The 17,428-nt window shown below is 41.9% G+C and overlaps 1 protein-coding gene across 1 annotated transcript; it reads left to right on the top strand.

Moving 5' to 3' along the window:
• Positions 1 to 483: 483 nt before the first annotated feature.
• On the top strand, positions 484 to 11,811 carry LOC104128940 (zona pellucida sperm-binding protein 2). The gene is made up of 19 exons (XM_009641798.1): positions 484 to 571; positions 2,374 to 2,501; positions 3,171 to 3,314; positions 3,978 to 4,061; positions 4,619 to 4,786; positions 4,855 to 4,951; positions 5,048 to 5,271; positions 6,105 to 6,258; positions 6,369 to 6,577; positions 6,664 to 6,781; positions 6,936 to 7,141; positions 7,601 to 7,718; positions 8,325 to 8,494; positions 9,275 to 9,348; positions 9,426 to 9,553; positions 10,357 to 10,546; positions 10,970 to 11,111; positions 11,383 to 11,479; positions 11,792 to 11,811. The coding sequence occupies exons 1-19, from the start codon at positions 484 to 486 to the stop codon at positions 11,809 to 11,811; spliced, it is 2,559 nt and encodes an 852-aa protein (XP_009640093.1).
• Positions 11,812 to 17,428: the final 5,617 nt, after the last annotated feature.

The raw sequence follows: 17,428 nt of genomic DNA, 5'->3' as shown, positions 1-17,428 counted from the left end.
GGGTAGGCTGGTGGGTAGCTGATATGGCTGCTCCCCATCTTGAGTTGGCTTCTCTTTTTGTTGCTTAGGGTTTGGGGTTTTCTAGGGTTTTTTCCACTCTTTTCAGGAGGGTGGGGGGGACTTCCTTAACTTTCTTCTGATGTTTTATTCCATTTAATTTTTTTGGATTGGGGCAGCCATTTCAGTACTTTCTTGTCCCTATTTCCATGACTGGTTGTTGCAGGTAGCATTGCCAGCTGACCAGAGAGTTACTATTGGAATACTAATTTCAGAGCTGGCTTTTCTCCTGGAAGTATTGCTGATTTAAAAAAAAAATAAATAAATAAAATAAAAACCTCTAACACCTCCTGGCCAGATGTGCTAGAACATGACTGTTGCAACACTGATTTTATGAAGCAAGCAGATGGGGAAGTAACGAATTTGTTTGTATGTTACCTTTAATTCCCTACTTACTAGCTGTTCAATATGTTCAACACAGGACCCATGAGGTCGGAGTGCTTGGGGAACCTTTTGCGTATAACACTGGGTGCAGAATACTTTGAGGACAAATACTTATCTTTTTCTGTTGTTGGTAAGTTGATATAGAACTTGGAGAGGAAATTACACATGTTGAAATGTTTAAAATTCTCTGAGGTCCTCCTATACTAGAATTCCCTGGATTATACTAAGATCACAGAGTTTAGTAGGTTGCACCTCAGTGTAACTAACAGCCAAATGCTACCTTTATTTCTGTATAACCGATCCTATAGCCTTGTTGGTTGATAACATAGCAATATGAAGTCTAACCATGGCTGTCTTTGGACTCAAATTAAAAGGCACATGGTATTTTCTAGGCATGTTAATGCTGGTGGACTTCCCTCCTGATAAAGATGTTCCCCAGTAGCAGCAAATACTATTCTGAAAATTCACTAGCTGGAGCTGGTACTATGTTACTGACTTTGCACTAGTGGGTCTCCACTTTCTCTGCTTACAGCTAAGGGACCTGGTGGAAGCATATACGTTCTTAATGAAGTTAAGCAAAATTAGCTGGGCCCTCTGGCTATGGGCTTAGTAATCAACAAGTGGCACACTTGAGTGAAAAAGCACCACAGAGTGCCCCAGAAGGGCAGAGTGAGAGAACTTTTGGGCTATAAACATCATCAGGTATAAGGTTATATGCATAAAATATCAAGTCAGCCTTGAACTAGTTCTCCATGCTAGTTAGCTGTCTAACTAGATACAGTCCATAACATCCATCTGTCTCGAATGCTAAATTTGTGTAAAAACTGACTTATTTTCTTTGTTCAGATATCTTCATACATAAAGACATGCTGCAATTGATATGTATAGCTTGACAGTATAAAGCAATGGGTTTTGGAAGAGAGCTATTTAAAAAAAAAACAATCCCACAAAGACAGGTCTGTAGCCTAGAGGAATCCAAACTAAAACTTGGTATGCTCATCATCCTGGTTAGGCCCTTAAAGGTGACAATGTTGGCCAGGCAGGAGCAGAGAAACATAGAATAGAATCATAGAATTGTTTAGGTTGGAAAAGACCTTTAAGATCATCAAGTCCAACTGTTAACCTAACCCTGCCATCCCACCACTAAACCATGTCCCTAAGCACCTCATCTAGCCAGCTTTTAAATACTGCCAGGGACGGGGACTCAACCACTTCCCTGGGCAGCCTGTTCCAATGTTTGACAACCCTTTGGGGGAAGAAGTTTTTCCTAATGTCTAACCTAAACCTGCCCTGGTGCAACTTCAGACCATTTCCCCTTGTCCTATTGCTGTTACCTGGGAGAGGAGACTGACACCCACCTCGCTACAGCCTCCTTTCAGGCAGTTGTAGAGGGGCATAAGGTCTCCCCTCAGCCTCCTTTTCTCTCAGGCAGAACACCCCCAGTTCACTCAGCCTCTCCCCATCAGACTTGTGCTGCAGACCCCTCACCAGCTTTGTGGCTCTCCTCTGGACATGCTCCAGCAATGCAATGTCTTTCAAACATGGGTCTGTGCCAGCTGCAGATCAGACTCCTGATGTTTCTAGGTTGTCATCATCTGTCAATCCTGACAACTTTGACACTGATGACCTGACTGACTGTTCTGTCCTTACTGGGGTTTTTGCCCCTTTAGGATTTAATACCTTTACGTATTGGAGATTTTTTTTCATCTTCAGTCCTTGAGCTGCTAGGGTTCCCTGTCCCAGTCTGTCTGTAATTCTACCTTTTTTATTTTCTACAGGCTTTGTTACAGCTCTTTTTCACCAATTTTCAATTCTTTCTCTTGTGTCTGAGCCCGAGCATGCAGCTGGACTGTATTGGAGCAGGGTCAGCTGAGGGAGTTTGCAGAGTGGGAATTATACTCATTAATAGTGCTCTTCACTAATTACTCATAGATCAGTCTGGCATAGCCTGGGAGCTAGATGAGGCCATGGCATCACAGTGCGGCTATACAGTAACTTACAGCAATTGGAGTAACATCGAGTTCCGTGCTTCTGCACTCAGCTGCCATTCTCACTTAGAGGTAAGTCTATAATAGGCATTTTGACTACAGTGCTGTTGTATATGACCTTTATGCAGAAGATTATCAAATTATTATTATGACAACTCAATATCTAACATCTTGAACATCTATTAGCAGAATATGATTTAATTCTCCTCAAATGTATCCAAAGGTCTTGAGAATATTCTATAGTACTGACATTTGAATGGCCTACAGATGAACACATGAAGGAATATATCACATATGGCCTTGAAGAGCAACTGTTTTCTCTTGGATAAGAATAGAGAATTCTGTCTGGAAGCTGTGTTGCACTCTGCTCTAGTATTTAGTGTCCGAGACTCATTAGGGTAAAAGCTCAAAAGCTTGGCTACTTGTGTTGTTTGCTCACTGCTAGTATGTCATAACACAAATTCTGCTATATTTTAGGAAGCATTTTTTTCCAGCCCCGGGGCTATGTGTAAGGTTGAAGCTGTTCCCGAAAGTATTTATGTTGCTATGTAGCTATACACCTATAGGCATGTAGTCTGTGTAGTTAACCAGATAGAAAATAATAATGCTTCAATATGGAGTTGCTCTTCTGTGCAGAGGCTGGTGGGTGGGTTTTGTAAGCTACCCTTAATTCACAAGGGTAGGTGGTGTTTCACTAGGAAAAACTGGCCTAACAAGTAAGCATTCCCTGTGTCCGTGCAGAAAGACGTGTTCACAGTAACTGTACAAATCAGAGCATCGCATACTCCTGATATGAAAAATGCCGTGACTCATCTGCAAAGTGCAAGTTGCCATTATGGCCCATGGAGTCCAAGAGAGTTAGTATGTGAAAGCAACTACATGGAGGTAAGTACTGGAAGTACAAACGGGAAGGTACTTAAAATAAGGTAAGCAGGCAAATAGTTGAAGATGCTCTCTTTGGAAGCTTTTTAGATGCTAGGAATGTGTATTGAAAACAGAATTCAAATGTCCCACCATGAACAGCTCATTAGTGAATGCACAGCATGCATCTTGAATTTAATGACACATTTATATAATGCTTCTATAGCCTACTAGCCAGCATTAATAACCAAAAAGGTTGTGAAATAGTACACAAAAGGTTGAGCTAATGGACTGAACTCACCGAATGTTGTCTCAAATATCTTACTTGAAACAATGACAGAAATGTATACCTTCTGAAGGAAGCTTCCCTACTGAATTTGCTGGGGGGGTGGGGCAGAACTCCACTTTGGAGAGGGTATGGGCTTTAACTGGAAGCAGAAAAGGGGACATACACTAAAAATAAAAAGAACCTGAAATGGACTATAGATAATGCACCATGCATGATGGCATTTTATGCTTTTTTTTTTTTTTTTAACTGGAAGGGTGTGTAAACTTTACTTCAGGACATGCTGATCTCCTTTCTCAATCCTATACTGTTCTGCAAATAGTGAAAAAGACTTGTAGTGTGCTGGAGACAAGTCAACAAGTGCAACCAGCAAACCCCTTACAGAGACTTTTTCCCTTCAGGTTTCTGTCAGGAGGGACGTTCCACAAACTGTGAAAGACTTCATTCAAGATGAACCTGAGGACTGGACTCTTGCCTTCCCAGAGGTAAAACTACAGGTTTTCCTCCTAGTAAAAGCTAGCATTATTTCTGGCACAACATCCTTTTATTCTGTATCTACATGGTGTAAAATGTCCTTTCAAAAAGTACTTAAGTAGGAAGGGCAGAGCTTCTGTACCAAGTAGTTTTAGGCTAGAGATTTTGTGTTAGAAATACAGACAGCTGTAGGCCATGTCTCCAAGGAAGAAATGGAAACTGATTTCTCCAAGAGCCTAGAAATCAAGTCTTCCCCAGGCAAGAGACTGTGCAACAGAAACTGCCTCTACGACCTCATGGCCCAAGAGTGAACTGAGGATGGGCTTTTGTCGTCTTGGACCCTATATTTGCAGTGTAGCTGTGCAGTTAATCTCCAATGCTCTTAACATGGGACATCTTCTGTATGTGAGAGGCTGAGCAGGGGAAAGCTGAGCAGCATCACACCAGCAGTATTTAGAATAAGACAACAAAATTGCTGGGCAGTTCAATACAATAAATCATTCAATGTAGTAAATAAGAAGTTACTTTTAACAAGATGTTTAAACTGCTGATGAATTTCTCTGGGTAGGCAAAAGTGGGAGAAGCCTCAATATGGCAAATAGTGTTTCATCAGCCAGAAGAAAAGAAGGCTCTACTTGTGAGTGATGCTTGGAGTGCAGGCTATGGACTCAACACCACAGACACCAGGGTTCTGCTGCGAATACCATACACTGATGTGCAAATTCAGCTGGTCAAGGTTGGTATGCTCATGCTGGCCCAGCAAGCTCCCGGGATGTGCAGATCTAACCACATCTCTTCCTACAGGCTCAGGGAATTACCTTTTCTGCAGTGAGATCGAGTATATTTTACAAACAGCGATGGATGATTCTGGTGGTGGATACTGCTGTAGCGTGTCCTGTAGGTGAGAAATGTGGTCCCGTATTCCAATGTTTAAATGTACAGGGACTGACTTACAACTAGAGTAATGAGCTGACAGCTTTTGTATCTTGTCCCTAAGATGGTGTGGACTACACTAATAAAACAATCACCTGGACTGTTCCAAAATACATTCAACCGCTCTCTGCTGGAGCAACTAGCTTTAAGGATGTGCTTGTTGAAGCTGGTGTGGATCTACACAAACTCTCAGCCAAAGAAATGGCTTCCAGGAAATATGTATTATTGAATGACTTAAATGCAATTACAATGAAGATACCAATAGGTGCAGAAGGTGGCTATTACAAGGTTAGTGACTTATGGTAGGCTGCAGGTAACAGACATACTTTTTTTTTTTTTTTTTCCCCCTCCCCTGGAGAAGAATAATTTTTCATCCTGTTCCCCCCAAATGAAGAATGGGGGTGAAGGGGAAGAAAGGATATATTGAAAATCCCAAAAGCCTTGACCAAAGATAGCTCTTGTAAGCACCACTTTGTTGAGAATTTCTTGTCTTACAAGCACAGATGGTCAGAATCCTGTACAGAACTATTGATTTGTTTCCTTCCTCAGGTTAATACAGAGCTTTTTCCTTTTAGTCCTGACATCATACTCCTTGGAGACAGTCCTAACTGGATTGTGAAGCATGCATGGGTTCATATCTTGCACAGACCATTTAAGAGAATGGGAAGAACCCATTTGTCCACCAGACCGTAGGATATTGGGATGGACTGAAACGATACATCTAAGTCTAGTTCCTTGGAGTGAACTGAATCTTGAGCAAATGTTGTAATAACTGAACTTCAAAGGAAGTTGCAGGAGGAACCCTTTCACTGGCAACGTAGTCTCCTGATGCTTTGAAACTTGGGAATGGGGGACAACTTTCAAAAGAAAGTCTCCTGAGATAATCTAAACTCAGGCAAAAAAAGAGCCCATAATAGTGACGCAGCAAGTGCCACTTAAGAGCTTGTGATTCCTCGCAGGTGGCGTGTTTTCCCAGATTTCTTTCCCAGTACAAAAGCAGAGGCACAGAGATAAGAAGGAAAATTGTTTGGAGCTGTAGCTCTAGCTGGACTGTGAGATGTTACAATACAACTTTAATGTAAAATTGTGTTATACTAAAGGGTGTTGACTTGAAATTCTAGACTTCTGTGAGCAGTGGACAGCATGGGGCAAAATACACAATCAACCTGTTCTTGGAACATCAGTGGGAAGATGATAAATGGGGACTAACCAAGCATACTATCATCAAGGAAATAGAAACACCATTTGAACAAGCAGAACTTGCTATAACCAACAGTAAGTACCCTAACATGGAATTTACTGAAGGTTTTAGTACTCATAATATAAATAATGTATAATATAAACAATGTATAATATAAACTTATTGTTATTGTGTGCCTTTTCAGACTCAAATTTGAGTGCGAGGCTGATGAATGTGACACTGGGAACATTCCTCCCAGATGTGGAGCTTGTGAATTTAACCATTGAGGGAACAACTGTTGCTGTACCTGAAGCTGTTCAGCATGGATATCTAACATATGAGATCAGATATGCTAATGGAAGCAAAGCCTATGTAATACACGTCCCATTTGATGCACCAAGCATCAGGAAAGAGGTCTGTACCAAAATACTGCAGCATACCATGGTATAGAAATTATTATATCACTTGGTGACTTTCATTTCTAAATATGATTTTCCTAGTACACAAGAGCAGACACGAGATCATACACCCTGAATGTCACACTTGCATTCATAACCCATCCAACAAGAGAGACCTTCACTGTCCCAGTCATAACGGTGTCTACTGTTGAAGATGCAGGTAAACTAGTGGAACTCAAGCAAAACTGTACCAACCTGGCTGTGAACTCAGCTGGTAACTGGGCTTACTTCAGCCAGGGGTACTGTCAGTCCTGAATAGCCTATTAAACTCTGACGACAGCTTGCATGCTGGCTGATTCTTGACTGCATTACAGTCCTGCCCAGCGCAAGAGGACTTTGTGATGAGAGGAACCTTCAGCTCATTATCACTCGTGGGAATGTGGACCAAAACTGGCTACCCTTCATCTCAGGCTGGCACCTGACCCCAGAGGCTGCACAGAAGTACAACTATAGCCTGAGGGACAATGGCACACATTTGGCAATCTCTGTCCCATTCCTTTCTTCACATGTGAACTATGAGGTAAAGATGCCAGCGTGTAGCAATTAAAAGGCATGCTCTAGCTGTGAGATATGAACATGATATGCTGTGTCCTTGAGGGCCATAAAATAAAGCTTCCCTTTGAGATAGTAGTCCTCCATTAATCCTTTGAAACCTTTCAGCCCTTGAAAGAACACTTTTAATTCCCCTTGCTTAATATTGTCAGAAGTAGTCGAGGAAAAAAAACATTTTACAAGCACTTTAAAGCTGAGCTATCTTTAACGGCAGTTGTACATGCAATGGAGTTTGTATTGCACTCTTGCAAAATGTCTGAAGAAGCTTATTGTGTCGGCTTCTAGATTAAAAAAATCTCTTGTGGATCTGACTTCTATCAAACACCATTACCTTTGGCTTGTGATAACCTGACCTCTTAGTTTTTGCATGCTTTAGTTGAACAGTGTGTCTCTATTCTCTTGTTTAACCTGTGGCTGTCATTTCTAGGATATTCATACCTCTGGAATAAAGGCTTCACTCTACTTAACCTTGAAGGATGGTATCACCTTGGCTGACAGGAGGGACTTCTCAATTTCCTGCAGATTTTCACCTTCAGAACTAATACGTAATGACATGTTGGGGATTAGCTATTAATGCTCTTTGTGTTGCATAACTGAGTCACACGAGCCCATGCAGTCTGAAATATTTCTAGAGTTTATACTTGTGTGATACCCTATCTGCCTGTCAGATTTCCTACAAAGTAATATGCTGCAAGGCAAGTCAAATTACAGATTGGAGTGACTATCCTGCCTGCTACAGGAGAGGGGGAAGGTGGGAAGCTCTATTTCCCCTCACACATCCAAAAGCATGAAGCTCTTAAAGGGGTTTTGGAGTTTGTTTGGGGGGGGTTGGTTTGTGTGAATTGGTTTTTATTTTAGGTTGTCATTCCAAAGCTACTAAACTAGATTGAATATCTTTGCTAGGAAAATCACTGTGGGAGGGGTGAGACCACCTGGGAGGAAAGTGAGTGAAATCAGACTTCACCCATGTAGTGCATGTTCTATTGGCAGTTTGAAGAAAATCAAGTGTTAGTATTGAGGAGTCTTTCTCAATCCTTATGAGCTGCCAAAACGTTTTCTAGCAAGTCCATGCACAACCCCTTTGTTGTGCTAGGCTACAGGATAAAGAAGCTTGAGTCCTGCTTTGTATGGAAAACTCTATTTTCTTTCAGAATGCCTGCCCAATGGCACTGTGGTTATTACTGCGGTGAAATTGGTAGGAATTGCAGACCTGGACACCAGCATGCTTGTGTTGAGGGACAGACAGTGCAAACCCAGTCTAGTGACAGCGAAGACTGCAACCTTCAAGTTCAATGTGAACACTTGTGGAACAAGTAGAAAGGTAAGGGCTTAGTCACGTGAAGTTTACTCTGCGTTGGGGTAGGGTCATTATTATAACTGGCAGAGGTTCAGAGTTGAGCAGAAGCTGCAAGAAGGTCACAGCTGACTTCTTGATAAGTCATATATCTATACTACTTTCCTGAAGATACTAAATTAATTTGGGCAGAAGTTCTTATTTGGTAAAAACTGTTTTCAAGGCCAGAGGTGCTTTCTGAAACTAGCCTTCAGTCTGACACCTCTGAATTGTTCAGTAATGGACTTGAATGTGAGTCTACACTGTTGCTATATACTCATATACATTGCGAATCTGGCTAGGTGTTGCTAATGACTACCTGGACCAAGAATAGAGTTGGTCCTGTTCCTGCCACCTGCATACTGCATAAATAGAAAACAGACAAAATAACAAAGAATCAGATCATGCTCAAATTCAGGTCACCACGAAAGCAGCTTACTTCTGTGAGTGTTGCTTCTTCTGCTGGATACTGATTCTGTCAACAAACTCCTGATCTCTTAGGCCCAGTGCACTCCTTTCTGGGGTGTTAGGTCATGCTCAGGGTATCGTTAGCTAATAATCTGTTTCTTCTTGATTATGGCACAACTGTCAACTGTAGCCAACTTTAGTTCAGTAGGCATAGGGCTTTTGGCCAGTAATTTCTGGCCATTCCGAAGCATGCCCTGCTTAGGGCTAACTGCCAGTCTAGTGAAGGGATGTAGATATTGTGGCAAAACCAAAGTAAACTGTAATGTAACTGTCCTGTTTGTAATGATGTGTATCTTTCAGTTCAATAGCACAACTATGACATATGAAAATGATGTACTCTATTTCAGACCTGGCAATGTTACACCAGTATACCAGTAAGTGTCATTCCCTAGAAGAAGGTTGTCCAAGGTATTTTGGTTTCTAAAATCTAATGTTAAACCTCTTCCCTCAGGCTGAAATTTGTATGCTTGTATGCAATCAAGCAGACTGTTGATGTCCGATATGAATCTAAGAAGAACCTACCACCCAGTATTAAGCCAGGGTTTGGCTCTCTTGCTCTTTCTTTGAAGCTTTTCAAAGGTAACATTTATGATAAGACTTCACAGAAGGGTTGAGGTGGGAATGGACCTCTGACGGTCGTGTTGTCCAACCCCCCTGCTCAAGCAGGGCTACCTAGAGCAAGTTACACAGGACCACGTCCAGATGACTTTGTAATATCTCCAAGGATGAAGTGAAAGATCTCCAACAGAGGTTTTCCATTCCAGAATGCAATACAAATGGTCAAGCGTCTATTCTGGATCAGACAGACACTTGTGTCGTCACTGACACAAGTGTGGTTTTCCTGCTCAGTCTGGGCATGCTAAAAGTTTTGTTTAGTTTGTGTGATATCAACTTCTCTCCTCTCAACTCCCTAAGTATTGCTAAGCAGAGTTAACACTGACCAAGATAATCATAATCTATGTTAGAAAAGGAAGCTACATGTAATACTGCTGTAAAATGGTAACTACGCTGGCAAAAAGGGCCAGCTGAAGCCTGAACCAAACCCTCATCCTGACTGGAGTGGCCCTGATGCATTTTTATAATTTTTTTAGTATCTTTCTAGATACAGTTTTGAATGAGCACCTTATTCCAATGGGTTTTTGCAGCAGGAGGAATGGCTCTCTTCCGGATCCTCAGAGCCAAGGAATACAGTTCAGATCTTTTCTTTTCTTACCAGTTCTTATTTCTTCTAACATCCTACCTCCATTTGCTGACATTTATGTGCTATCCCAGACTTTGTCATTACTGTGCCAGAGTAAATGGTGGTGGAAAGAAGACTGAAGCAGTGTTCATGAATACTTATTCAGCAAAAAGGAAACTCTAACATCAATACTCTCTTCTAGAGAAATCCTATTCAGATCCCTATCAGGAATTGGAATATCCTGTGGTAAAATACCTGAGGGAGCCACTGTATTTTGAAGTTGAACTGCTCCAGCCTGAAGATCTGAGACTGGAACTACACCTGAATGACTGTTGGGCTACAAACTCCCAAAGCTGGGACAGCCTTCCTCAGTGGCCCGTCCTTATAAATGGGTAAAGAGGGCTTCCCTCCTGTATCTGGTAACTGTTCAGCACAAGACACCTTACCTTAGTTGCGAGGAAAGGGGAAGAGGACAGAAATCAGCTTGGATGCATTGTTTTGTCCTGTTGCTGCTGGGCTGTGGAGCATGTGTCAGTGTCAGCACTGTGGCTATGCCTTCTGGTGGCAGCAGGTTATGGGGGTGGCCAGAAGCTGTTCTAGCTAACAGCTTTCAGCTGGAAGGAATGAACAAGAAACAACCCTGACTATGGCCAAAGACAGGGACCATGAATGAGGGAGGCTCTACCCATACCCTATTGCCAGAGGAAAACAGAGAAGGAGGTTCCTCTGTAGTCCATCTCTTTGACTTGTTTAAAGATCCGATTGAAGTGATGAAGGCTTAAATTAAATATGTTGTCTTTCACTTTCCCAAAAAGGTGTGAAAACAGTGAAGATTCCTACAGAACAGTCTTCCATGAAGTCAACTATAGTCCCAGAGTAAAATTTCCTCAGCACCTCAAAAGATTTGAAGTGAGGATGTTCACCTTTGTACGAGGCACAACTCTGTTGCAAGAGCAGGTGAGATGTCTCTATGGTCTGTCATGAGCTGTTGGCAGTCCTGATGCGTGAGCCTGGAGTGGTGTATGGAGCAAATGCTGTGTAAGATCTCAGCTGGCCAGGTACTGCCTGGAGCTATTAGCCACCTCCCTGAAGGCATAACACTACAAGAGTAGTAAATAAAGACTAGCCACTTAGCAGCGTTCAGTTCATCTCCTTTGGGGTCAGTGCACATACTAGATGTTTGCCAAATGAGTCCCCTACATATAATATAAATATTCTTGTCTTGTAGCTGTATTTCCACTGCAGTGTGGTGATCTGCAGCACTGTGCAACAGCCTTCAGACTTGCTTTGTCCAAGGAGATGCAATCCTGAGAAACACAGACTTGGTAAGAAAACAAGCGCTTCTCAAGTCACTCCTAAATCTTTGCTCAGCAGTGTGGCACGTGCTCTCAGGAGCTGTGTCGGATGACAGACTCCTAGTCTAGCTTGTGCTGTACAGAAAATTCAAAGCTGAAATGTCTCACTAGGCCACAGTGCAGAACCACATCCACATGGGCAAATGTCATCTGGAGCAGTGCTTATTAGGAAGGAAAACGACTAGCAGAGGTCGGTGTCAATCTGAAATTACACCACTGAAATACCAAGCATACTGCTATTATAACATAACAGGTTCCTGTATGTGTCTCTTCTCCCTGTAGGTGAATACACCGACTTTTGACAGAAACTAAACAAGAACTATTTAGTTTTATGAAGTTGCAGTTAGGTGGCCTAAGCAAGCGCAACCTGCCCAGGCTTACAAGTAAGGACACCTTGAAAATATCTACAGGAAAATATATTGATAGCATCTACTGAGAAAAGGTCAGCTAACCAGTATGGACACCAGTATATTCCTCTGCAGTGTTGAACTCTTCATCTCTTGCATGACTTGCATCTGACCTAGTCTGCTCAGCTAACAATGTACAAAACTTGTGCCTAGTCACTTTGTGGCTGGAAGCATCTGGTTTGGGGTAGAGGGAGGAAGGTGGCAACAGTTGTGAACATCAGTTTGAGCTTTTTTTAAAGCTTCAGTATGAATAAAGAATTGCAGGGTGCTTAATGTTAGTAAGAGGAAGTGTTTTTCGAAGCAAGATTGGGATGAACATGTTGGATTCTGTCATGGCTATTGACAGAAAAGCTGTAAACTGTGGGTCTCGCAGGAGTGTTGTTGTTCTGCAGTGTCAAGTTAGGGGCAAGTTACCCTGCAGGTAGCATTGGTGACTGCTTGGTTGCGTAAGCTGTCAGCCTAAAGGAAAAAAGTTTTTAGTGAAGACTTCTAGTAGTAACAATGCTAATACATGGACTCTCCACAAAGTGTTAAGGATTCCTCCTTACTAGAGAATACGAAGCTTAGGAGTTCCTGTTGGATTATCCTGTCTTTTTTCTTTTTTTTTTATGGGAGGAAAATTTCATGTGTGGTTTCTTCTTTGCATCTGAACAGTGATGTGAAAACAGTTCAGATTCAATATTGTATTTTCCTGTTCTAAGGAAAGTTATTGCTTAGCATGAATCATTATCCCCTAGGGCTAAAGTTACAATAATGGGTATCTGCTTTTTAACTTTATATTAAATAGAATTATACTACAGGGAATTTCTGTGAAGGCTAACTTGAACGAGAATTTATTTTGTGAATCTATTTGCACTTTGTGAAAAAATATGTTGTCTAAGAGATTGTAGCTCTGTTGCTACACTACCTGTACAGAGATCCCACTAAACAGTTTGTGCTATAATTACAAGCTCATGTTTGAAAGTCTTGTCTGTCTCACAGTTGCCTGCTAAGCATATCTGTAGTAGGTGTCTTTTACTGTTGTTTCTGGAAAAATCTGTGTGGGCTTCATGATGAGGGACATGTCAAGTCCCTAGCTGTGCATTAAGTCTGTTTTCCAATAGAGGAAGCTACCATGCTAAAGGAGTCTTACTTTGTTACTCCTGTGGTAGGTGAAGACTAAAGCCATGGAGGAATGAGATGTAAATATGTCAGCATAGGAATAACAGGAAAATGCAGAACATGTAAGCCTGACAGCACACTTGACAGGTCAGTGACTTTGTGCTTAGTGTTTCCCCCTATGTTAACCCAGTGGGTTAAGTAGTAGCTATTCCTCAGTCTGCAGGTACAATCTATTGAGGAATCAAAGGACGCACCTATAATGTGCTGCTAGGGTTTTGCACCTAACAGGAGACAAGTGCAGCCACTTTAAGTGGTGTGGTGACTTCCCTGACACCTTACATCATGCTGACTGTCTCCCAAGGCATGAGACTGTTAGCATTGTTTTCTCCAGGTAGGTGAGTGGCGATCTTCATCTGCCATGACCATGCTCTACCAGCACAGTGTGGGCCGCCTTGGGTAGCCTGAGCCACCTTCTCCCCTCTTAGAGCCACGTGAGGGGACACCTGTAGCAATTGGGGACTGCTGTGAGAACTGAGCGTGAGGTTGGGCAGCCTATTTCAGTACTGTTAACTCTGTCTCAGTTGTGGCTTCCTGGGTTTCTGATTCTTTCTTCAAACCAAGACTCGAGGACAACATCACTTAAGAATAGAAATCTGATATTTACAATCTCATCTAAGGTACCTTCATTACTTTTCATAAGATTAGCCAATAGGTTGAGATTCTTTATAGGAAGACAGGGATTTAAGAGTTGTTGAAAAGCAAGATGATGCTCAGGTAAACTGTCTTTCTGCTCTTCAGCTCTTCTAAAAGCTCTGCGTAGTACAATTTTGCAAAATGAGAAGTATTAATAGATAAGATGGTCCTTTACCTTCTTGAGATCTTGAAAAATTCAAGGAGAATCCTCTCCATGGTTGCACTAGGATTTATAGAAAACTTCTTGTCAGATTTCCCCAACAGGACACAAGACACACAAAATCCATTTAAATATCAGTAAAATCTTTTAAAGGCATAACAATAATCTCTCCACCTCAGATGTGTCTGTTTATACTAAAATTCAGGAACTTCCTTCCTGGTGAGATAGATATATATAGAGATATATATATATTAAAAAAAAAATCCTCTTCAAGTGTTGAATCAACACCTCTTTGGCTTTTAAGTGGATATTTTATGACCTCATGCTTTTCCCCCTGGTATTTGGGATGTTATTTTTATATCCCTGTTAACACAAGTTGAAAGGAGATCAATCTTCTTTGTTTATGTTTAATGTCTTCTGCAATTTCAACAGGTGAATGATAAAAGTCTAAGGGAAAAGAGAAGTCTGGTGTGATTTGTTTTTATAGCAAAATAAGAACAATAATAATGTACTGCAGACAGTTATTTCCACTTCAAATAAATAGTGGTAAGTCAGTGCTGCAAGTAGCCTCATCATATCTGGTCACTGATTGAAACACAGAGCTCTCATTTTTGCTATAGTCTGTATTCAATAACATGGCTAGTATTTCAAAACTTGTACTGTTTTGGTGATTTAAAGCAGCAGCAACTTACTATTAATACTGAAAAATTAAGAAAATTGGGCTAGAAACTGTAAATGTCAATTAATTTTCTCTTTGGTATACTGCTTTGCTTTTTTGTTTTAAATTTCAATGTCTTCAGTAAAAGAGTAAATGCTATGCAGCTATGTCCAGAGGAAAATATGTTCTGACAGTCATCTAATGATTTGGGAAGCTTTGGTTCAAGTTTTGGCTTCTGCCACAAGTCCATTTGAGTCTTCAGCTAGTCACTCCCATAGAGATGCTCTTTCCATTTGTGTGTGTGAGTCCAGATACATCTAAACACAGTGTCAGATTCCCAAATCCCAGGCAGGCAAGTGCTTTGAATAAAATGCTTTTAAAGCAGAAGTAGGCTCAAGCAGTCTCCTTGCAGTACTTGGCATACTGGTAAAAGAGCAAGCCTAAGCTCACACTACTGTGTAAAGAAGGAAAAAAAGTTAGAGGCTTGATCAGGGAGGGGGTTCAGATGGACCCAAATTCTCCAGCTCATTAAAAACAAACTGCTTTACTGGGAGATGGGACTTCTCTCCACAACTGACTTTCACATCTGTTAAATGTCATAGTAGCATTTGTAGCTTTATGGCAAATAAATTGGGGAATAAAAGCCAGTCAGATACTTAGAAGCTGGGGTGCATGTGTATTGTTGTGGATTGGTTTTTGGTTTGTGGGGTTTGTGTGTGTGTGCATGTTTGGTTTTAAGCCCCTGCCCTGCAGAGCTGGAGGGATGGCCCCTGGCATCCCTAGGCAAGAGGGGTTGTGGCAGCTGCCAGATAAGCAGCTCCCCCAAGGAACTGGCTGAAGCCCTTTAGCAGGAGGCTTTCTTCCCCCCCAAGCACACCTATGTGCAGCCCAAATGTGTAACCATAAAACCTCTTGGCACCTACGTGGTGCTCCGCTCGCCTAGGCAGTTTCCTCCACGTGTGATCCTTTAGCCACTGGGGAATATTCTCTCCGAGGTACTTGCTCTTCCCACCAAGAAGGAGCCTGACCTCATTGCCATCTTCAAGGTGTTTCTCCAGGTGTTACTGCTGCTGTGGGGTAATGCAGTGCTGCACCCTTTTTATAGGGTGGGCAGAGAAGCTGTCGCTCTCCTGAATTCTGGTGGAAAGCCCACCCTGGAGAATGGAGCTGTATGAGTCTTCTGAATCCTGGGCTAATATTCTACCTACGGGGCTTCCTCCTTTCATCACTGTGCTTTCTGCTAAATAAAGCAGCATCATATACTTTCAGCTGCACCAGGACAGGCTCTGGTCTCTGAGGTATGAGAAGAAACCCAGAACCTGTTCTCATACTGTTGATAGCAGCAACAACTCTCTCCAGCAGCACCAACTGCCTGGCTGATGGTACCAGAGGAGTCAATGTGTATAAAATCCATTATAGGCAGCTGCCTGCTCTGCCCTGCCTTATTCTTCCCTAATGAAAGGGTGAGGATAACTGTGGGGCAAAAGTCCCTCTTTTCTCTGGCTTCTGAATCTTTAAGCACTCTGTCTCTGGGATCACATCTGGCCCCCCCCTCAGCAATTCACCTGAGCGGAGGCAAGAGCACAGCTCTGAACATGAAGAGCTGCTCAGGAAAGCAGCTAGTGGGGTCCAGCCATCTCACCGATAATTTCGTCCCCCTTGCTCATCTTTTTTTCTTGCCTGCAGCCTGCTTCCCTGCTTGGCTCTCTGATATCTTTGGGCAGGGGGGGCATATGCACAGCCTGGGCTGTTCCCCTCTGGCTCAGTGCAAATTGTGTGTGTTAATGTCTGGGAGCACTTGTTTATAAGGCAAAATATCTACTTGTAGTGTGCAGCGACTGACTCTGGGAGCAGCAGGATGGTGTGATCATCTCATCAGCAAACAGAGGGAAGGACCAGTAGTTCAACCAAATTGCCAGGTGTCTGGATCTCAAGGCTTTTCCTGAGATTCTAAAATCCATTTCAATTAATTTCTGTAGGACACCTTATGTTCTTTATCCCTTTACTCTTTAGTAATTGGGTGCTTATCTGCTGCCCTTTCTGCTTTATGACTAGTATCACTCATGATTTCATGTACCTATTTTGTGTATGAAAAAACTGTGAATGCAACAGAAAACTGTTTTGGTGGCAGTGTTTTCTTTTTTAGTACCCATGTTCTGCTCTTCATGTTAGTAAGGAATTTCAGTGACATGCTTACCTGGAAAAGGGAGAGTTCTTGAAGCCAGAAGAGTTCATTTCACTGTCTGGGACTAACCCCAGCTCATTCTCCTGTATCTCTTTAGCATGGTAAACAACCCTATCCCTTAGGCAGAATGTAATTTAATTCCTCAGCTGTGGACTTCCAGCGATTGTTGGGCTGCTACTTGAGCTTTATTTCCATATAGATTTTTAACATATTGCATTGAGAAAAGATGCTTGAATGCGAAAGATATCTTCGGCTTCTGTAACTTGTGCAACTATTCTAGACTGAGGTTCCACATTTTTGCCTGTGTTCTATGGATTATTATGGTGTTGCTGTTGGATTTCAACATAGCTTTATAGACCTTACATACAGTCATGGAGGCTAGATCTCATACCCTTAAGTGGGGAACTTAACTTGGTCTCTTTCACATCAATTAAATATCCTAAATTCCTGGGGGTAAAGGAAAGTGAAAAGAGGAGTAACCTTGACTGTATTCCATTTTATTGAAAAATAAGTAAAATCCAACACTTGGTAGCAGCAAGACTTGTATCACCATGAATATAATAATTCAGGCTATTTCCTCTGGATCAGTGAAATATCTATTACGAAAGGAGGAGTTTATAGAGATATTCTATGTCAGGCAGAGCTAGAATTCATTTCTTTCTGGGAGGGGAGAAACAAACCTGCAGATAGTGGGAGATTCCAGTCACAGGCAGGT

This window comes from Egretta garzetta, unplaced genomic scaffold, assembly GCF_000687185.1.
Source record: "Egretta garzetta isolate BGI_Z169 unplaced genomic scaffold, ASM68718v1 scaffold607, whole genome shotgun sequence".
Lineage (NCBI taxonomy): Eukaryota > Metazoa > Chordata > Aves > Pelecaniformes > Ardeidae > Egretta > Egretta garzetta.
Note: the sequence above shows the minus strand (reverse complement) of the source record. Positions and strands in the feature narration are given on the sequence as shown.